The 20,418-nt window shown below is 35.1% G+C and overlaps 1 protein-coding gene across 6 annotated transcripts in view; it reads left to right on the top strand.

Annotated features, from left to right (window-relative positions):
- GABRA1 (gamma-aminobutyric acid type A receptor subunit alpha1) overlaps positions 1-20,094 on the top strand; it is a 41,929-nt gene extending 21,835 nt beyond the window's left edge. For 5 of the 6 annotated variants that reach the window (XM_013178541.3, XM_048064721.2, XM_067005510.1 and 2 more), the window contains 6 exons: positions 662-882; positions 2,625-2,707; positions 6,983-7,126; positions 11,468-11,620; positions 14,211-14,413; positions 17,273-20,094. In XM_013178541.3, coding sequence (XP_013033995.1) covers positions 662-882; positions 2,625-2,707; positions 6,983-7,126; positions 11,468-11,620; positions 14,211-14,413; positions 17,273-17,581 — 1,113 coding nt within the window. In that variant the 3' untranslated portion in view covers positions 17,582-20,094. Of the gene's footprint in view, positions 1-661; positions 883-2,624; positions 2,708-6,982; positions 7,127-11,467; positions 11,621-14,210; positions 14,414-15,458; positions 15,560-17,272 lie in introns of all 6 variants that reach the window. The other variant, XM_067005512.1, reaches the window with a different exon arrangement.
- Positions 20,095-20,418: the final 324 nt, after the last annotated feature.

Genomic DNA, 20,418 nt, shown 5'->3' with positions numbered 1-20,418 from the left:
TTGTTGGTTTTATTCTCCCTATATACACTGATTCAGCCAATGCATCTCCTCCACACTGCCTCAGTCCTTGCATAACCAAACTATTACTGTTGGTCCAAAGCAATCCTCAGCTTGTGCTCTCTTGAGTCCAGTGATATGGACCAATGAGCCATTTCACGTCTCATAAATAAGACCACATAATTCTAGTGGTGTGAACTTTTCACAGGTTGACTACCTCTTTATGCTAATGAGACACCTAAAACAAAAGGCTCTAGTAAGATCCTGTCTCACCAGGCTTATTTTATGCTAAGATACATATTCTTTGCAGGCTATGCAAAATGGCTGAATTTCCACAGCTTCAAATCACAGTTTTATGGAAGGTGAAAGGAAAGGGAGAAAAGGGCAAAATATTTTGTTTCCATTATATTATACCTCAAATTCTTGTTTAATTTTTGATATGCTATTCTTCCCAGCATTTGCTCTATTGAACACAGCAATGATATTGTAACTGTTAAATAACCAGCTTCAGATACATTGTAAGTAATATAAAGAATAAACGTTCTAGTAATTACTAATTTCATTAATAGTCTTGCTTTTACAGAACAGTAAGAATATAATTTTCAAGTTCTTGTATTGCAACATATGACAATATTACCTTTTTTTTTTTTTTGAATTGGTGTAGGAATACACTATAGATGTATTTTTCCGCCAAAGCTGGAAAGATGAAAGATTAAAATTCAAAGGACCTATGACTGTTCTCCGGTTAAACAATTTAATGGCCAGCAAAATTTGGACACCTGATACCTTTTTCCACAATGGAAAGAAGTCAGTGGCTCATAACATGACGATGCCAAATAAATTATTACGAATTACAGAGGATGGGACATTGCTGTACACAATGAGGTGAGCCCTAAAATATTATATCCTTCATTTAGTTTGACAATTTAACTTGGTAAAGCAAGATATTTTCCAAACAGGAAACAGGTTCCTTTTTCAGCATAATTTGATTCCTGCTTAGTAGTTATTTTCACAATAGGTCATAGAATGATGGATAAACAGACATCTGCAGTGTTCATTTTTTTCCTGCTGCTGTGCCACCTTTACATGTCCTGGATGCATCTCAATACTTGATTTTAAAAAGGTACCTAGAGTATTAGGAATCCATCAGTTTGCAGAGGACCTTAATTTGGAGCTGCTTTCAAGTATTCCATCAGCAAAACAGAATTACAGGATGGTTTGGGTTGGAAGAGACCTTAAGGACCATCCTGTTCCAATGTCCCTGACATGGGTAGGAACACCTCCCACAAGATCAGGCTGCCCAAAGCCCCATCCAGCCTGGCTTTGACCACTTCCAGTAGAAGTAGAATAAAGACTGAAAGTTGAACATAATCTGGCCTACTAGATCATATATAAGGGTCTCTAATCTTTGCTTCCTATAGAAAGCAGATTCTAAGAACTAGCAGATGACCAGAGAATTCATTGCACATTCTCATTTCTTGTGCTTGTTGATAATACAGAACATGAGAATCTAAAAATGGTCATTTCTTATTCCATTTGTAACAACAATACACTATAGTATTTGAAATTTTAGGGGTATGAAAGATTCCTGTACTGGCATCATTCTTACTGGAAATGGGGTATTCTCTCCATGACAATAACAAGTTGAACTAAACGGTTGTCAGCAATGGGGTAAATATATCCTTTGAAAATAATAATGGTACACAGTGGTGGAAACATTCTGGATTAAAAAGACCTTGAATTAAACAATGAAAGAAATGGTATATTGTCTCTACAGAGCTACATGTTCGTGAATCTTTTGACTCAAAGTCAAGATGAATAGTTCAGTACGTAGGTGAATATTGAACTTTCTTTCTTTTTACAATTCTAAAAATGCTTTTAAAAGCAATACAAGTATTTGGAGAAAAAAAAGCCTCCAGGATTTTCGGAAGTTTGTCAAATGTGTTCAATGTATCTGAAACATCATTCAAGGCTCCCTAGGCTAGAGTGGAATGCGGTTGGCTAGTGCTTAGACAAGTCCAGGTCTACCTAAATGCTTGGGCTGCTAGGGATTTAATCCACAAGAACACTACCATGGCAGCACGTGGTTCATGTCTCCATTTTTGACCATAACCATTTCTGTTTCTTCATCTTTGCAAGTGCTTTAATGCAGTCTTCTGCCTGGTATTCAAGTGTTACTGCCCATTCCTTGCTGATGTTTGATACACGACTGTTTCAGCGAATGTTTCTAGTTTACTTAACCTCTCATACTAAGCAACATCCTTGCATCCAAGCCAATAGCATCATAATGATTTCAGCAAATGTCCGAACAACCAGAGTGGGCCAGTTGAATGACAGCAGCAGGGAAATGATTTTAGTTTCTAAGAGAACTTAATCCTCACACCAAGGTACAAGTCTGAGTGTGTCTCTGCTGTATAGTAAGCCAAGGTAGAGGGCAGACTCATTCCCGCTACTGTGTTTACATATGTAGCCTGTCAGCATGCCTGTCAGCACCCCTAGACAGGGCCTGTTCTAGCTGTTTATTAATCACAAAAAAATAGTATAATGCCTGTTAATGTGTCTTCACAGAAGTCTATTTGCTATTTCTATGAAACTAGAATAAATGTGTCTTTTTGCTCACATTATAGATTGACTGTGAGAGCAGAGTGTCCAATGCATTTAGAAGACTTTCCTATGGATGCACATGCTTGCCCCTTGAAATTTGGAAGCTGTAAGTTTATTTTTAAATTGAGGTTTCTCCATTTTAAGGCCACTTTACAAAAGTATTTTGCAACTGAGCAAACTTCAAGGTTTTAATTGTGTATTTTCCTATCTTCAATATGTGTCTTAAATATCCTGCAGTGTCATACTTGGACATTCACAAAGGAGAAAAATGGTAGCACTCAACTTCTGGAAAAATAGCTTAGAAAATATTAATCTTACAGTTGATTTTTTTTAAAGTCCCGAAATCAATTTTAGAGAGAAGTAATACAGACTGTGGATAACTCAATTGGTTTAGGTAAAAATAGTTTCGCTACCATAGTCTTACTATGTTTAGAACGAAATTTTGTCTTAGACTGCAATACCATTCATATTACAATCGTGACACATCTGGAAGTGGAAGATGTCACAAATCTCCTAAGAGAGTCCTACACTTGCAACATTTTTTTAACCTTAGATTAGGGAACACATTGAACAAATATAATGTAATTGAAATCAGAGTAATAACTGACAACACTTACAATAAATCAAGAATTTCTTCCAAAAATTTCGATTTGAATTGTAGCCAACCTGTAACCGATACTTTGAAACTTAGCTAAACATATTATTTCCATAAATTAAATATAATCCCTGCTACAACTCTTTAAGATTAAATAAATAAATTGAAGAGTTGTTTTACTCTGGTTGATTCAACACAAACATAGAAGAAAAAATGTGTGGAAAATGTAATAGTGTACAAATTGTTTCCTCAGTGGCTATTTTTTCTAGTAGAAATGGGTCATTTCACTGATAATAGGTACTTAGTGGCTTGATACATTTTAGAAGTCAACAAACAGAACACCCAATTCATTCTTCAAGTGGTACCAGACAGGGTGATAATTTACTTTGGGCTGAATAGCTCTATGTTTACAATGAGAAAGGACTGATATTTTGTCTTTCAAGACCTACTAGCCTCCTAGATAAGATTTACAGAACAAAAAGCTCATACAAAGTTGGAGTATAACTGACAGGAACAGTTTACTATTTGAATGCTAAGTTTTCTTACAGCACGCGTCCAAAAAACCTTTCCAAATCTCCCGTGAAACAGAAGAGGGGAAAATGTTAATTAATATAGGGCAGTGGGTCCTGGACCAATAACAGCAGATCTGTGCACCTGGAATCACCCAGGATCCCAGTTACATCAGAAGTGGTTGCAGAGCTGAATTTCTCTTGAAATGCACTTTAAGGAGTTTATGCTGACTGTATGTTGGATCTGGAAGATAGGAAGACGGGTACTTGTGCATAAAACCTGCTAACATAAAGTTAAACCATCAACAGGTTTTGTATAAATGTGAACTAGCAGACTGAATTTTACACTTCTATCTAAATTTATTCTGTATTTTTTTATCATTATATACATTAGTTTTCTTAAATCAAAAAAAAAATCAGAGTTATTTCTAACTGAAATATCATTTTCTGCACCAGAGTCAGAGGTGAATACTAACATTCTAATTTCAGAATGCAGGTATGGGCCATTATATTTTACAGGCTATTTAGAGTATTTTTGTGCTTTGAACACAAATGACCTTCAAGCCAGCTGTTCTTAGCAGGACCTAACAAAACAAGCAAGTCCAAATGCTGGGAAGGGCCATGAGACAAGATCAAGGCCTTTTCAGGGAAACTCTGCTTTCTGCTATTAATTTAAAAGGAGCTTCTAATCTGGGGGAATGCCTTCTGCAACATGCTTTTACTGCAAACACTGCTTGGGGACTTCACTGTCCAAAAGATGACCTTAGATATGGGTCTCTCCCATCCTTCCCATTACATTATATAACAGTTATCAGATTATAAAATATTTCTGTCTGAATACTTAGGTATTGATACAAATAGAACTATCTCCCACTGGACAAATGGCTAGACTCAGGCAAGTTGTGAAAATAGGTCTCACGGTTGTACATATAAAAAGAGAACAGTTGTAAAATTTAATTGCTGCTTTTTCAGTGGGAATCTCCTTTCAATACATTTGGGACATTTTTATCAAACAACTAAAGCAATTCGTAAGATTCATCTTAATGGACTGAAGAATTTACTGAAAAAGACCTTCAATTGTAATGAAAGACTCTTTATGTACAGATTACAATACCAGACTTAGTAGCTCCCCAAGGTAGTGTTTGCCCAGCAGTGTTTGTTTTGAATTAAATTGGATAAGAGTTTTTCCATATCCTCCACTATTTCTCATCTCTTGTTGAAGCTGGATTCAGAAAAGCCTCACATTTGAAGGAGTGGCATATCTCCCAAGGACTCTGCCCATACTGTAGAGGCCAATAAATGCTTGACACAGCTCCAAGGCTAAAATGATTTGCCAAAATAGCAGTTTGAGCTAGAGGTTATTCCAATGTAAGTACAATGTGACAAATGCTAAAGAGGCTTCTGGAACAACAAAACGCCATATGTTGGCATAACAAAATCAGAAAGGCAGCTGCTGTCCTCAACTCTTCCTACAAAAATCTGATTGTCAGTTTAAAACTAAGGCCACTCTGGAAAGCAGCACTGAAAGGAGCAAAAGGGTATGTTGAACTTACGCAACATGTCAACCGGATGCTGTGGGTAGGAGGGAGAACAGACCATCCGTGATGGAAATGGAGAAGTGAACCTGGTGGGGTGAGCTCATTTCCAGCGCTGATGAGCATGCTGCCTTCCCTCTGACTCCTAATCCACTGTTGCCCAGCAGCTCAGGAAATCAGTTCCTTCTCTTCCAAACTACTCATGTGATCCAGAACAAGTAAAATGCTTTAAAGTTAATATTATCTTTTTTTTTCCCCTTTTTTATTTTATTTAGCTAGATTAGCAGGCCAGTTCTTGTACTTACTGTGGCCATTATTTTTAAGGCCAGAATTATGAAGAAGTAGATTTGCATTTACCACTGCTTCCAAAAGAGCTAACTATGTGTTATAGTGCTTAGGGAATAAGAAGTCTGAGGGCAAAAGTAACCTTCCACTTCGATAATGCGGGATCAAATGCCATGCAATTAATTTACCAGTACACTCCACTCCATTCAAAACCACCTCTTTAATCATTGTTATCTCTTACACTGATAACGATAAAATTATTAACTCACAAATGAGGTCAAGGGAATCAGATTGTTCCTTTCCCTTTCCTGCTTGCCTGTTCTGAAAACGCACAGAGAAAATCTCATCCTGCAGGTAGGAGTCAGTTAGTCACCTATACACACATTTATAGTACCATTTTAGGTGTCCTAAGATGTCCCATCTGGTTTCCAGCTGCCTCTGGTGGGTGCAAGTTTTATGTAGGTTCTAATCACACATTCAGTCCCATACATGTCTTGGATACTCCTAGGTGCCAAGAATGACACTCAATGCCTGTATGTAGACAACTTACTCCCACTCTGAATGCTCAAAGCAAGAGCTGTCAGACTGCAGACTACACAAAATGGCAGAAGAATATTACAGTACTACGATAAAAAATGTTATGTATAGTTTAATTCATGAAATAACAGAAATAACACACTAATAACAGCACAAAACACCTGGATGATATATGTAGGATACTACTGAATTATCTATATAACATGCTAGACTAATTGGGTCTGGAAAATACAGTGTTTTTCTTTTGCTCTTTTTAGGACTTTGATAAATGTGAACTTGAATAAGTGTGAGCATTCCCCAGAAATAACCAAAGAGGAAAATAGATTCACTGTGATTTAAACTCATGTGAGCCTAGGCGGCCTCAGAACTATCTGCTATACTTGTTATACAGCAAAGGCACCATGAGAGGGTGATGACAAAATGGAGAGCTCTAGCCAGGCTGAAGGAGAGGTCACTGGAGCTACTCTGAAAAGGACTTATTTTCTGACAGTGGCCCAGACACCACCAAACCACCACAAATTAAAAATACTGGGGCTCGTCTTTCTTTATAGTAGTTAAAGATTAGAATAAGAGCTGGAGTCCTTGCATGCCCATGAAATTCCATGTCTAACTCTCCCTTCCGGTTATTCAGATTTTATATAGGTGGGAATGATGTAAGGGAGAGAAAGACTTTCAATGCCATTGAGGGCAAACCTTAATCCAGCCCTACAGCAGCTATTTAGCTGATCATAATACAGATAGACCTATAAAATCACTTATATTCCCCATAATCAGAAAGTTCCAGTATGCTGATTGTGGGTTTTCTACAAGTGATTACAGAGTATTAAGTATTCAAAGTACTGCTCAAAACCTTGTTCTGTTAAAGACATATGGCAGTAGATGGACAAAAGCTGAAATGCAATCTATTTGTTTTAAATTAGATGCTTATACCAGAGCAGAGGTTGTGTATGAATGGACACGGGAACCAGCAAGATCAGTGGTTGTGGCTGAAGATGGCTCTCGACTGAACCAGTATGATCTGCTTGGACAAACTGTGGACTCTGGAATTGTTCAGTCCAGTACAGGTTTGTGAAAAAGGTTTACCAGTTTATAGCAAAATGAGACCTCAAAGATCATATTCTTGGAGGCAGTGAAATAAGATGCTGAAAAAAAGCATATAGTCTCTTAAGGAGGTATTTAGAAAGTGAAAAAAATGTCACCAAATTAAAAAAAAAACAAAACATTTGGAACATCCAAACATAGTATTTAGGTACCTTAATGCTGCCACCAGCTTTTACTCCAAGACTGTTAAAAGTGAGATACACAAATATAGCCATATAGCCCTTGTTTTCAGTATTAGTTAAATGTAATGTTGAAGCTGGCTAAAAAATTTTGCACCTCGCATTTTCTGTTTCAAGATTTAATCTTTGGGTGTGTTTTGTTGTTGTTTTGTTTGCTCGTTTGTTTTTTATTACTTTGGAAAGGCACAAAAATCTGAATACAGTAATAAACTGAACTTTGAGCATGAACAAGATCTTAAAGTGTTGACTGGAATTAATGTTCTATGAATCAGAGGGAAGCACTCCTTCAGACGTAGCTGTATTGCTCTGAATGCCCCTGCAGCTGTAATGGAACTAAAGAAGTACACTTGCACCTGCCTATACCAAACTTTCTAATCTGTCATTCATTAAATGAACAAATATTTAAAGCAAAGTGAGTCATTTTAAGGTGAACCCTAACTTGTGTCTAATTTTTTTATTTAGCCTCTCAGTGTATGTTCATGCGGCCTATTAAGCTAACAAATTTTCTCATAGACTAAAATTTCCAGTGGACCACTATTCAGGTTACTGCTTGGAAGCTTCTGTTGATGTAATCATAAAAGTAAGTGGGATGGCAGAAATAAGGACTTCGCATAAGAAATATCAACACAACTGCTTCCACAGATTCACTACATTCATTATTGAGCACTGAGGTCTGCATTGGTCAAAGAGAAAGAAAAGCAGAGAGAACTTTTGGCCTGGCCACAGACAGAAATATTCCTGTTGATTTCTTTGGAGCCAGTAATTCACCTCACCTGCCCTTTCCTGGCAAGTCAGTGTGATTTGTGAGGGACTGCAAGGATCCTGAGCTCTGTGCTCTTTCTCTTCGAAGGCTGTTCACTCAGAGAGACCGCAGCAACCTGCATGGCTGCCCTTTTGCGCTCATTGCCAATTCCCTGCTTACTCGATGCATTTTAAGGGCAGCAGGACAGTCAGAAAAGACTCATAAACTTGGGAACATATTTAAACTGAACAGATAATAGCAGATATAATTCAGGGTAGTTAGATGGTATTGTGAGAAGCACCCTTTAAATTCTTAAGACAGTCAGATAATAGATGTTTAAATAGAATTAAGGCAAACCTAAGAAGTGTAAAAATTCTTTATATATTTCCATGAAGTAACTAAATTACATTTCCTTTGCCCGTGATATTTCATAGGTTTGAATTTTGCCTCCTTTTTTCCGCCTGAAATTTTTACCATGCTAATCCATAAAGTTAAATGAAGTGTTATTAATATTTACTAAAACAAATATGCTATTGTTTAGATGCAGAAAAACATTCCAAAAAATTAAATACAATGATTATCAAAACTAAATCCGAGCCTGTTAAATAATCTTTTAGTACCAAACTTGCAACTCTCTTAAATTAATACCTGATAAGAATATACAGTTGTAGAAACATTGATTGTTTTCAAATTCAACATCTCAAGGAAAAGTGCTTCTTGACATTTGCCTTCACCAAAATAACGGTGGGGTCAGAAGTGGGTAATGGCCACCTTTCTCCCCATTCAGATAGCTGGGCAGCTATCTCAACACAATCCTCCGGCACACCTTTATCCTCTGATCATCTCTGTTTTAAGACATGACATACGTAATTAAAACTGTGAAACCCCTCCCTGTTTTTAGAGGGGTGGAGATTGACTCATCTGACAAAAAGACAAAAGGATCTTTTTTCTTGTTCGGGGTCTAGAACAAGATAAATACAAATTCTGATTTTTTTCAGGAAAAGAGATCTGCAATTGTCGTTGTCTTCAAGATAGTCTTTCAAAGACTAAAATGCTTTTACAATCTAGTTATTCAGTCATCATAGAATGCCTTGGGTTGGAAGGGACCTTAAAGATCATCTAGCTCCAACCCCCCTCAGGTTGCCCAAGGCTCCCATCCAGCCTAGCCTTGAACACCTCCAGACACAGGGCATCCACAACTTCTCTGGGCAACCTGTTCCCATGCCTCATCGCTTCTACAGTGAAAAATTTCTTCCTAATGTCTAATCTAAATCTATCCTCTTTTAGTTTAAGACCATTCCCCCTTGTCCTCTCATTATCTACCTGAGTAAAGAGTCCTTCTCCATCCTTTTTATAAGCCCCCTTTCAAGTATTAAAAGGATTCAATGAGGTCTCCCCAGAGGCTTCTCTTCTCCAGGCTGAGCACCCCCATCTCTCTGAGTGGAAGAGGAACTGGTTGGAAGTTGGACAGTGGTCAGCAGCTGTCATGTCGCCATGCATTTTAATTAAAGACAAAATATGGGAAACTGAAGATTCAGTAAATAACTGGAGTGTTTTAATCTCTTATAGTTATTTAAGTAAAATCCATTAAAGATCTATTGTATTCTAATAAATGACTCCAGTCCATTGGTATTTTGGAGACCTACAAAAATGTTTTTGACTTATAACTGAACTGTAAGCATTATTCTAGGCCTATGTTTTGCCTGAGATGCTCATGGCATTACCTTTAACTGACTTCTAGCTCAGAACTATTGTCTTAACAGATGAGAGTAATCCCTGTCTTTTAAATTGCCTTCATGCTTCGAATCTCGTTCTCATTTTCCAGAGGTTAAAAATACTTTCATAATTTAAACAGCTAAGTAAAGCTTCAGAGCAGAGTGGTGTGTTCACTCTATATTCTTAGCTTGCCAGCTACAATCACTGAATTAATTCTGACACATCATTGTGAACATTTTATATCTGATTGCATTAAAATAGTTTCCCATGACATATTGTAGTAGATGAAATTTAATTATTGTTTTTTCTAGCTAAGACTGGCACCCTTCAGAAAATTATAATCTCTGTTGTAGGTTGTTCTGGTGAAAGTTACAGAACAACAGGTAAAAATTAAGTCAAGGCCCCCCTTACTGTTCCTGAAGTCCTATTTTCTGAAAGAATATTTTCCTTGTATATCCTTTGCTCTAGCTCTCAATTTTTAATTGGTTCTCTTTTCCATCCTTTGCTACTGACTTCTATTTTATATTGAAACATACAGTGAGTATTGTCACATCTTATTTATAAGATTTCCTCAGGGTTATATATTGAGAAAGGTTGTTCAACTGAATGTTCTTTTACACTCTGAATTAAAGAAAAGGGCATTTGACATGCTCAGTGCATAAGCAGTCAACGTCTAGACATAGTTTTTCGATCCAATTTAAGCTTTTCCTGTACAAGTGCAACAGTCTCTTTCCAGTTGCCTACGTTTTAAAAGAGAATAATGGTAATTTCACATCATCTCTAATCTAGACAGAGGTTTTCATCCAGTCACATTTCCACCTGTTTCTTTCCTAAGCTAATGTCTATTGAATAAAGAATCAATCTACAGTGAACAATATGTCACAAGTATAGGTTTTACCGTCTATATACTGTTTTTCAAAATCTGTTTTCAATGATGTTGTCAATAATGTCTGTAAATATTTGCTGTCCTCTGGAAGAAATGGTTTATGGAGTTATATAAATACTTAAGATGCCTTTTGTATGTAATTGGAATACCCAGATCATATATTCTTGTAGCACCTTAAAAGTTACTGGTAATGAAAATATTATACATTATTCTTGCTTTAGCTATTTACTATGGGAGAGAATATTAATTTAGTAAGGAACTGAATTAGTGGTATAGGGATGCTTAGTCTTCAGAGCAGATAAAGCACAAATAGTGATAATACAAACATAATCACATCAACAATTACAACTACAGCTTGGCCCTACTGAAACATTTCTGACTTCCTGTCTCCATTCAGTCATTGTTTGATGTTTACATGTGTATATTACAGTGTGTTTCCATCTTCTGATAGAATTAAACCTTTCACAAGAGGCCTAAACAGCCACCAGTTAATGCAGACTTTTATTCACTACTATGTGAAGAAGATGAAAAAGATGCAAATTTAATTAGCATTTCCCAGAACTGTCTAGTTTTGTGTTATTAGTGGAACTTGATTATTAAATGGTGGAACCTTTATTATTAAATATTTTCTTCAGAGCTGACCCAATTTGATCTGAGGACTTCTTATTTTTATAATAGTAGTGATTATAATGAAAAGTGAGTTCCTGTAAGGTCTTTTAATTTGTTTATTTATAAAAGCTTTAATGTTTTTTGTTGTTGTTTGTTTTGTTTTGTTTTTTAGGAGAATATGTTGTTATGACTACACATTTTCATTTGAAAAGAAAGATTGGTTACTTTGTCATTCAGACTTACCTGCCATGCATCATGACAGTGATACTGTCACAGGTGTCCTTCTGGCTTAACAGAGAATCTGTTCCAGCAAGAACTGTATTTGGTAAGAAAGACCTATAAACTCCTTGGCAATCACATGCCAGATAATTTTAAGAAATTTTGTGATAAAAGTGGTTATGTGTAATGTTATATTGGAGAACAGCAGGAGCCTGTACATAGTGCAGTACACAACAGTTAATGTGTTTCACTGTGAAGATACATCAGAAGCTGATACAAGTTCAAAAGCTTTTAAACTGACTGTAAAAAGAGACCTGAAAATATCTCAATCAATCTATTCCAGTTCTACTTTTCCAAAACAATAAATATATGAATAAAACATTTCCAATAAATGGCAATGGCTTCCATGGTGGGGATTGTCAAAAAGTATTAATCAATGGGTGTTGGTCCTTTGACATCCTTAGGCCCTTTGAAAATTCTTATCCTGAAAATCCCTTTTGTAGGCTGCTGTCTCCTGTTGAAATCAGAGATCATCTATCGTGCTTATAGCAGTGAAAAGATGCACTTAATGAATGCAGTAAGGAGGGAGTCTGTGGGATTCTAAGTTTATACAGTTGGTCCCTGGTGTTTTAACTGCTGCCTGCAAACACTTATTTTAAAATCAGAAAAAAACAACTAGCATGTTTTTTGAAGCTATTAATCCAAGTCAAGCACATGGTTAAAAAAAAAAATATATAACAAATCTGGTTAGGGAAAATAGAACCTAAGATTTTTGGAATGTTACCTAGCCTTTTTGTGGGACATCTGAACATCTTTGGCAGGAGGAGGTGGAAAAACACACAGCCAAGTTGGCCTTTAGACCCATTTCCCTGCCTTGGGGCAGTGCTGGGGCAAGATGCCACGGGCCCTCCTGCTTTGCTGAAAAGAGTTTATGCATTTACACTGTACACAGCAAAACTGGAGAGAATAACAAGGCCTGATGTTGAGAAACATGCAGACACTGTTCAACTCTTGTTGAACAAGAGCTGCTTTTATTGACCTTTTTCTTGCTCTCTTCATAGTTTTGCTTTAGTTTCCCAAAACCTCTGGAAATAATTCATAACATGCATAACCTTAGACCTCATGAACCAAGTAAAGACTTCCTGTAGATGTATGGATTTGCATTTACAAAAGAACGGTTTAAAGCACAAGATAATTAAATTTGATTTACATAATATGATTAATGTCTAAAATTAGTTCAGGAGTTTTATTACTGAGAACTTATCTGGGACTTATATGAGCTTCTGTACTCAAAGCTACTGAAATTGTAGCTATTTTATCTCGCTTTGCACATGCCATTTAAAAAGAAATGTCAGATCAGCATTTTGCAATGCCGTACTTCATTGTCCCTAGATGGAGAACAAAATTTACTAGTCTCATAATGAATAAAAAATAATACTGTATGATGTTGCAGCTGTTATCTTGAGATATCTCAAAATTTTCCTCTTAGAAGGCACTATTTAGTAAATAGTGTTTTGTTTGCTTTTTCGTAACATAACAGGAAAGTTTTTTCATTTCCTAATGGCAGTGAAAAGATGTCACAGAATATTTTGCATGCATGTATGTATACAGAAGCACAGCTTAGATATTTTAGCCCACTTACTAACGCAGACCATATACATTATAAAACCTGCTTGGCTACTACATAAGAGAAATATAAGCTCACTAATAATGAGTCAAAGATGAGATTAGGTTGTCTCTCGGGGAAGGAAATTGCTTCCTCACTAGGCACTAAAAATTCAAGTTCTTTACACCAGTGCATAAATACATTGTTCATTATTTGCCCTATTTTAGACCGCTGCACATTTTCAATAACACTTAGTGCAGTGAAGATGAACTAGCAAAACACATTCAATACGTGACACTAGAGTTGTCAAGGTAACTTGTGGAAATACAGTTTGATGTATATGTCTAGCTTACGCTTGTAGATTTTTTTTCAAGCTGCTATAGGCAGAATGAGTTCAATACAGCCCTGCGACTCAGTGAAAGCTCCATGGCCAGCTAAGGAAAAAAGCATCATTGGCAATGGGACAAGCGGATATCAGAAATACAAATGCATTCTTACATAAGGTCTTTGCTATTTTGAGTGCATCAGTAAATAAAAGGACAGAGATCTCTAAAACCATCAACTTAAATATATGGAATATATCATGTAAAGCTTAGTATGTTTGAGTATAGGTTTGAAGGAACATATATAAACTACTTTACCATTAATCAGGCTGAGTAACATGAAAACAATGTTTTTAAGTTTTATATCTTATTATCTTAGAACTGTTGCAACAATGAACTAAAAATATGAAATTTTCACATCTGCAGTGCAATTCACAGGGCTTGGATAAGGAACAGGAACAATAATTCCTCAAATTCCATGAAGCATAAAGTAGCATCCAGTCCAAAACTCAACATATTATTTCCATCCCCATTTTAAAAAAAATACCATTGTACTAAAACAATGTCAGAGAACAAAGGTATAAAAGAGATGTTACAAAGAACCTGCAACTTCCACAGGAATTGAAATTTGATTTTAAGTGAATTTAAGTTGAGAGGTCTATAAAAATTAGGGGTAGAAATAAGGGTTTCACTTCTATTGTAATAGTTGAGAATTGAAACACAAAATATAGCCATTGATATAAAGACCTAAAAACTTTGTTTTTCAGGAGTAACAACTGTCCTAACAATGACTACGTTGAGCATTAGTGCAAGGAATTCACTACCCAAGGTGGCCTATGCCACTGCTATGGATTGGTTTATAGCGGTTTGTTACGCCTTTGTGTTTTCTGCACTCATCGAATTTGCAACAGTGAATTACTTCACAAAGAGAGGTTATGCATGGGATGGCAAAAGTGTCGTTCCTGAAAAGGTAACACCACTTAATATTTATTGCAACAGGTCATATTATGTCATGCATGATCTCTGTATATTTTAGCCTATTAGAGCTCCTGTGCAATTTAAATAATTATTCTAAAAGTTTCCTCATGCTCACCCACACAGCATTTCTACACACACACACACACACACACACACACAATAATTGCTTAGACACTGAGTACCTCAATATGTTGTCTTCTTCTCTGGATGATATTTAATGCTATTAATAACATAAAAAATATGCATAGTCTCTGATTTTTCATAGAGGAAAAAAACATTTTTGCAAACAGGCTCTGGGATTTTGACTTGTGCAGGTAAGCAGGAAGGAGACACTTTTTTTTTTTTTTAAAGGGAAGGCAATTCATTCTCTAATATTTTGGCAAGAGAAAGTGTACATGTCTCAATATATATGTAGAAGAAAATCTTGTGACTGCAGTACTTGAGAGTTTTCAAATTATATTGCTCCCCAACTTAAACTTCAAGAGAGTTGCCATGTAGCCATCATCACATAAATCACTACAGAGCCTTTTCTTTCTTTTGCCTACTGTTTTTCCCCTATTAACAAAAAAAACATGTTATTCCTAATTCTTAGCATATAGGAGAAATTGAATTGTTTTGGGGGAAGCATTGACAGTCATTTTGGGAGTCTGTAATCCTGTTCCACACATCCCTAAAGGAAATGAAGGGCATCACATTGACTCCTTTGGTATGGGATTAGACTGTCTGTAAATCACATATGCATCAATAAACTGTTGAGGGTGCATACGAGATGAAAGAAAAAGTTTCTGATTTCCTATGAAATATCATGTGAGCTCCTTCTGTGAGGAAGCTAATTTTGGTTATTTTTTTTAAGAGATCTTGAAAGAGACTTTTAACTTGCCTAATTACTTATTACGAACATTCACAGATTAGAGATTCAGCAGAATAAATATTTGGAGGAGCAGATGTTACTCATTGGTATGCGAATATATGTGTTTAATTCAGGAATGTATGCCTATATATAAATATTCTTTATCTTTTTTTTTTTTCTATTTTAGTTGCATAAGACTCTCAATGAGAAAATAGAAATAAAATTAAGACATTTACAAGATGAGAACAAACATAAAAGTATTGCGGAACAAAGTGAAATAACTTAAAAGTACGGTATTGAGCTTCACGACAGTTTGTCAATATTGAGTTTTCAGTTACTGATGATACTTTCGTTGAAAGTCATTTATTTGCTTCTTTGTTTTGCCCCTTTCTTCATGATATCTATTTTTAATAAAATTGGTGGTATTAATAAAACATAATAATTGAATATTAAATATTGCCTTTTGAACATAGCCTACCTGGTAGCATAAGTTACTATAACCAGCCACTTAATTTGTTTCAAATAAAACTATTACTTTCAGAAACAAAAACAAAAAAACACAACAGTAAATACGCAATATTCAGCCTACGTTTCCTTCCTGCGTAGGACTCTATATCATGCTTCTACAAGCCTCTATCCACTTGTCCAGATGCTTTTGCAGCTTTTCTGCACGCTCTCAGGTGTCCTGCAGGAACCCTTCTGCTTCCTTAAACGTTCATCACTTGAACAAGATTTTTTTTTTCTTTTTATACTAAAGCCAACCTACTGGCTTGTTTATACAGCTATAAATCTATAGTTGATCTGTTATAAATAGTAAAACAAAAAACAAAAACCACTCCCTCCCTGGGATAGCTGCAGCTTGAAAACAGAATTATGCTTGCTGTTTAGTGAAATAATGTAATAAAAAATCATACCTGGCATTATTATTTGCCTTCTAGAGGACTAAACGAGCAACATTTGCTTTAGCTTTTTGGGGCAATCACTGCCTAATGATTTTCTAAGCTCCCTCTGTTTTTTTTTTTAATCTGTTTTCTCATAAATGGTGCTTTTCTTTACACCTCCTTATCAATCTAGTATATCTCTTCTCTATATTTATCCTTGTGCAGTGCTGGAAGAAGGGTTCAGACTGTCTGCAGCCTGGACAGTTGAATTCCAGCTGACATCCCCACACAAAACTTTTTTTTTCTCTCACAAGTAAAATACTAGAAAACACAAGGACCCATTTGAAAATCTAGATACTCTTTCCAATAAGTTCTCCACTGAAAGCTTTTCAATATGTTCTTGCTTTAGCAATACAGGTAGGTGTACTGGGTCTATACCACACTAGGTAGCTAAAAAATTGAACAGCTATTTAGGGCCCTATATTCAGAATGACATTTCATCCATTATGAACCAGTGGTAACACTCAAACATGAACTTCAATTTTGTTTTCCTTAATTCATATGCTTCTGGCATGTATCCTTAATGTAAAAAGACTAGTAGATTTGCCTATTCCTAAATAATTCACTTTTTTAGTGGATGATCACATTATATATTTATTGCATATTTTTATGTATGAACTGTGTTAGAATGCGTTATAAAAAACATTATTTGTCTAAACATTGGAAAGCTACATTTAAAAACTAAGTGTCTTTTAAAGCTTTTGGCCTGGTCAGGTAGCACAGTTGATTAAGGCAATGTTGAATTCTGAGTTGATCATCACTGCTAATTACCATTAAAGGTAATTTTGTGTATCAGTAAGCCTAGCTACCAGTACAAGTCCTCATTATAGTTTACCAATCACATACGTCGGTTTAACTAATACAAGTAATCCAGACTGATGATTCTGTCCATGTCTTCATCTAAATATTTTGCATGAGTTATGTGCCCAAATATTAGCTTCTTACTTAGAGCCTATCACAATTTGTGGTATAAACTTCTTTTGTTGCAAAAGTTCATGGTGCTTTTTCAGTTTGTTATCTATCAAGAAAGTAAGAATAAAATATTTTCTTCTTTTTTCAGCCAAAGAAAGTGAAGGATCCTCTCATTAAGAAAAATAACACATACACAGCCGCAGCTACAAGCTACACCCCTAATATTGCAAGGGACCCTGGGCTGGCAACCATTGCTAAAAGTGCAACGATAGAGCCCAAAGAAGTTAAGCCAGAAACAAAACCTGCAGAACCCAAGAAAACTTTCAACAGCGTCAGCAAAATTGATCGACTATCAAGAATAGCCTTCCCATTGCTTTTTGGAATCTTTAATTTAGTCTATTGGGCTACCTATTTAAACCGGGAGCCCCAGTTAAAAGCCCCAACTCCCCACCAATAACCTCATTTATTCATCTAGCTCTGTTTTGTCTTTTGCTCTGGGAATTGCTTCCCATTTTCACACACAGTAATTCCCATTTGCTTCATTGCCTCTGTCTTAAAGAAAATAAAGGTTTCTTCATTTAACCAGAAGTAAAATATATCCGTATATGTAAAAACCCAGTGTCCAAGGGAGAGAAGGATATATGCTATATAATTTAACAAACTGATTCTTAAAAAGGGAAAGATCTAATAATGAAAAAGGAAAGCATTTTAGATACCTTAAGTACTGACTGTCCCCAATAGATATTGTATATGGACATGAAAAAGATATTTTTATTCAATGGATTGTGAGGAGCAGGATAATATTCTTTACAAAGTCCATGTTGCATATACTATGCTGTACCATTCAACCACTGTTTATAATCTTTTCAAGGATGTAAAGCTTCCCATTTGCCGAATCCTTGCCAAAATAACATAAAATGTTATTTTCCTAATCCTTTGTCCCTTCTATACTCCAAACCACCTGATTTATAATATTAAATGGTCTTTAAAGAAAAAGGGAAATTATTCACTGTAGGTACAGTTTATCACTGTATAGCACATAAGATCTAATGGTAACAAATGCTTTAATCTGCTGTCTTACTGCAGTCTTGTTCTAAGCATTAAGTTGTCACTAGACTAGATTTAAAATGAGTTGCACAATCAAGTGCATATCCCAAGTCCCCTCTATCTCCTGTGTAATCCAAACAAATCCTGGATGCTTTTACAGATAGGTTTTATTCATCACTATGTTTTAGAGAGTTAAAAAAATCGCAAGCTCTAGATATGTTGAATGTATTCTTTTATAAAATGATACATTAAAAAAAGCTTTAGATTGAAATTTATGGATAGCAGAACGACAAAATATAGTATTTAAATAATATATGTAAATACTCAGCATGAGATTGTACCTTTTTTTTTTTTTTTTTACTTTTTTTAAAGTTTTGATCTTAAAACATTGTTTAGGATTCACCTCTTAGCTCTTAATATGTTACTTAATGCTCAATAAAACATATTTAGAGCCTAGATGAAAAAAAGTATTGGTACTGGAAAGCCTAAAAAATAAATAGAAAGTGTTTGGAATTATTTCCATTTGTAAAGTGGTTAAGTGTACAGTAGCTTGCAATTTGACAATGTCATCTGATGTTTACTATTAGATTAACGACTGGTCTGCTCAGGTCATGCATAAATAATAAAGAATGGGATTATATTTGGTAGGTAAAAATGATGAAATATTAAGACAGAAGTTCATCTGTATATTACTGCTATATTTGCTGATACATAACTGTTACAATAAGTGATGTAATATATGTAGCATTAAATACAAAAAAAGTCATACAGAAAAGAATGTACAGGAAAATAGATTTTATTGAGTAAACTTATTTCATTTTTACTGTAGCAATATATTTGTAGGAACAATATGTAAGGGCTTTAAATACAAGATGTCCATTTTGCAGGTACTGTGCTCCCTTAAAAAAATCTAGACAGTATTCCTATTGCTGATTCTTAGAAATAAAACTTCAGATAAAGATTTTTCAAAGAGATGGGAAGAATGGTGGTGCAAGCATCAATTCAAAAACCATAATACATGGTACAGAATGAATTTTAAAACAATACTACATGGACCTCCAGAGAAACTGCGAATGAGAATCAAATTTCATAGTCATGTTTCAGGCAATGTTTTATAAACTTTCTCAATAAATCAGAAAGTTGACATTCTCTACGTTAAAAAAAAAATGGAAATAGTTAATGTTTTATTTAGTGTTTTTTTGTTGTTTTTTGTTTGTTTGTTTGGTTCTTTTTAATGCTTCACTGTCTAACATCTAGTCCTGTCTAAACTTGATAAGTTATCTGATTGGATCTTATTAAAAGGGGATGTTTTCATCTTCTGGTATCATGTGTAGATAAATGTATAGAAAAAAATAAACTATGGCTCTTTAACTTCAGTGTACTTGTTTATCTTGTTATTTTTGGCGTTAAACTAGTGTGTCCATTTAGGGCATTTTATCCTCCTAGTAATTCATAGCTACCTTTTGGTCTGCATTTTGCACATTAGATGTGAATATTACTTAATTAGTCTGCTTTTTGCTATGCAATGACTGCATAATATCACCTCTTAGTTTGTTAGTCTATGCCAATAGTATTATACTGTACAAACTTGATTGCAGAGTTTATCAAAGACAAGGTATTCTATGTAGCTTTTTTACAGTGCTTTGCTAAACCATGTAATAATAGTAAGTCTTCCTTGAAAATAATGATACACTCTTATAGAGGACAGTTTCTGTTTACTCCTGAGATAATTTTAAAAAGATGACATTGAATGTTTATTGCACCTCAGTGCAGTGATGTGGCAATAAAACCTAAATCTAATAGAGGTTGTTTATGGCAGAAGCATGTATTGCTTTACAGAGTTTAGCAAAAGCTCTTTATTTTATGTCAGACTGTAATTCTACTATAATAATAAAGCTAAAAATGTTCAATAATGAAAGTGAATGTTTTACTTTGGTTTTCTTTAGTTACTGCTTTTTACAACGCATTGCTTTATAAACTGCTATTCATTCAAAAACTTTTTGTAGATTTGGTAATGAATGCAGTTTAATGGATGTAATTTTCTGTTCAGTGTTTTCAACAGGAATATTTCCAAAATCTGATTTGACTTTCAAAAAATATCGTTCAGTCTACATAACGTATTTCCAGTAAAGCAATAAATTGAATCTGATGAACAATTGGTGAGGTTTAGTACCACAACAATGAATATGATATGTGGTAGGAAGAGAATAAAATATGCTCTCTCCCACCTAAGTGGCCAATAAACCA

Source organism: Anser cygnoides, chromosome 14, assembly GCF_040182565.1.
Source record: "Anser cygnoides isolate HZ-2024a breed goose chromosome 14, Taihu_goose_T2T_genome, whole genome shotgun sequence".
NCBI classification, from domain to species: domain Eukaryota; kingdom Metazoa; phylum Chordata; class Aves; order Anseriformes; family Anatidae; genus Anser; species Anser cygnoides.
The sequence above is the reverse complement of the archived record's forward strand: the minus strand, read 5'-3'. Positions and strand labels throughout refer to the sequence as shown.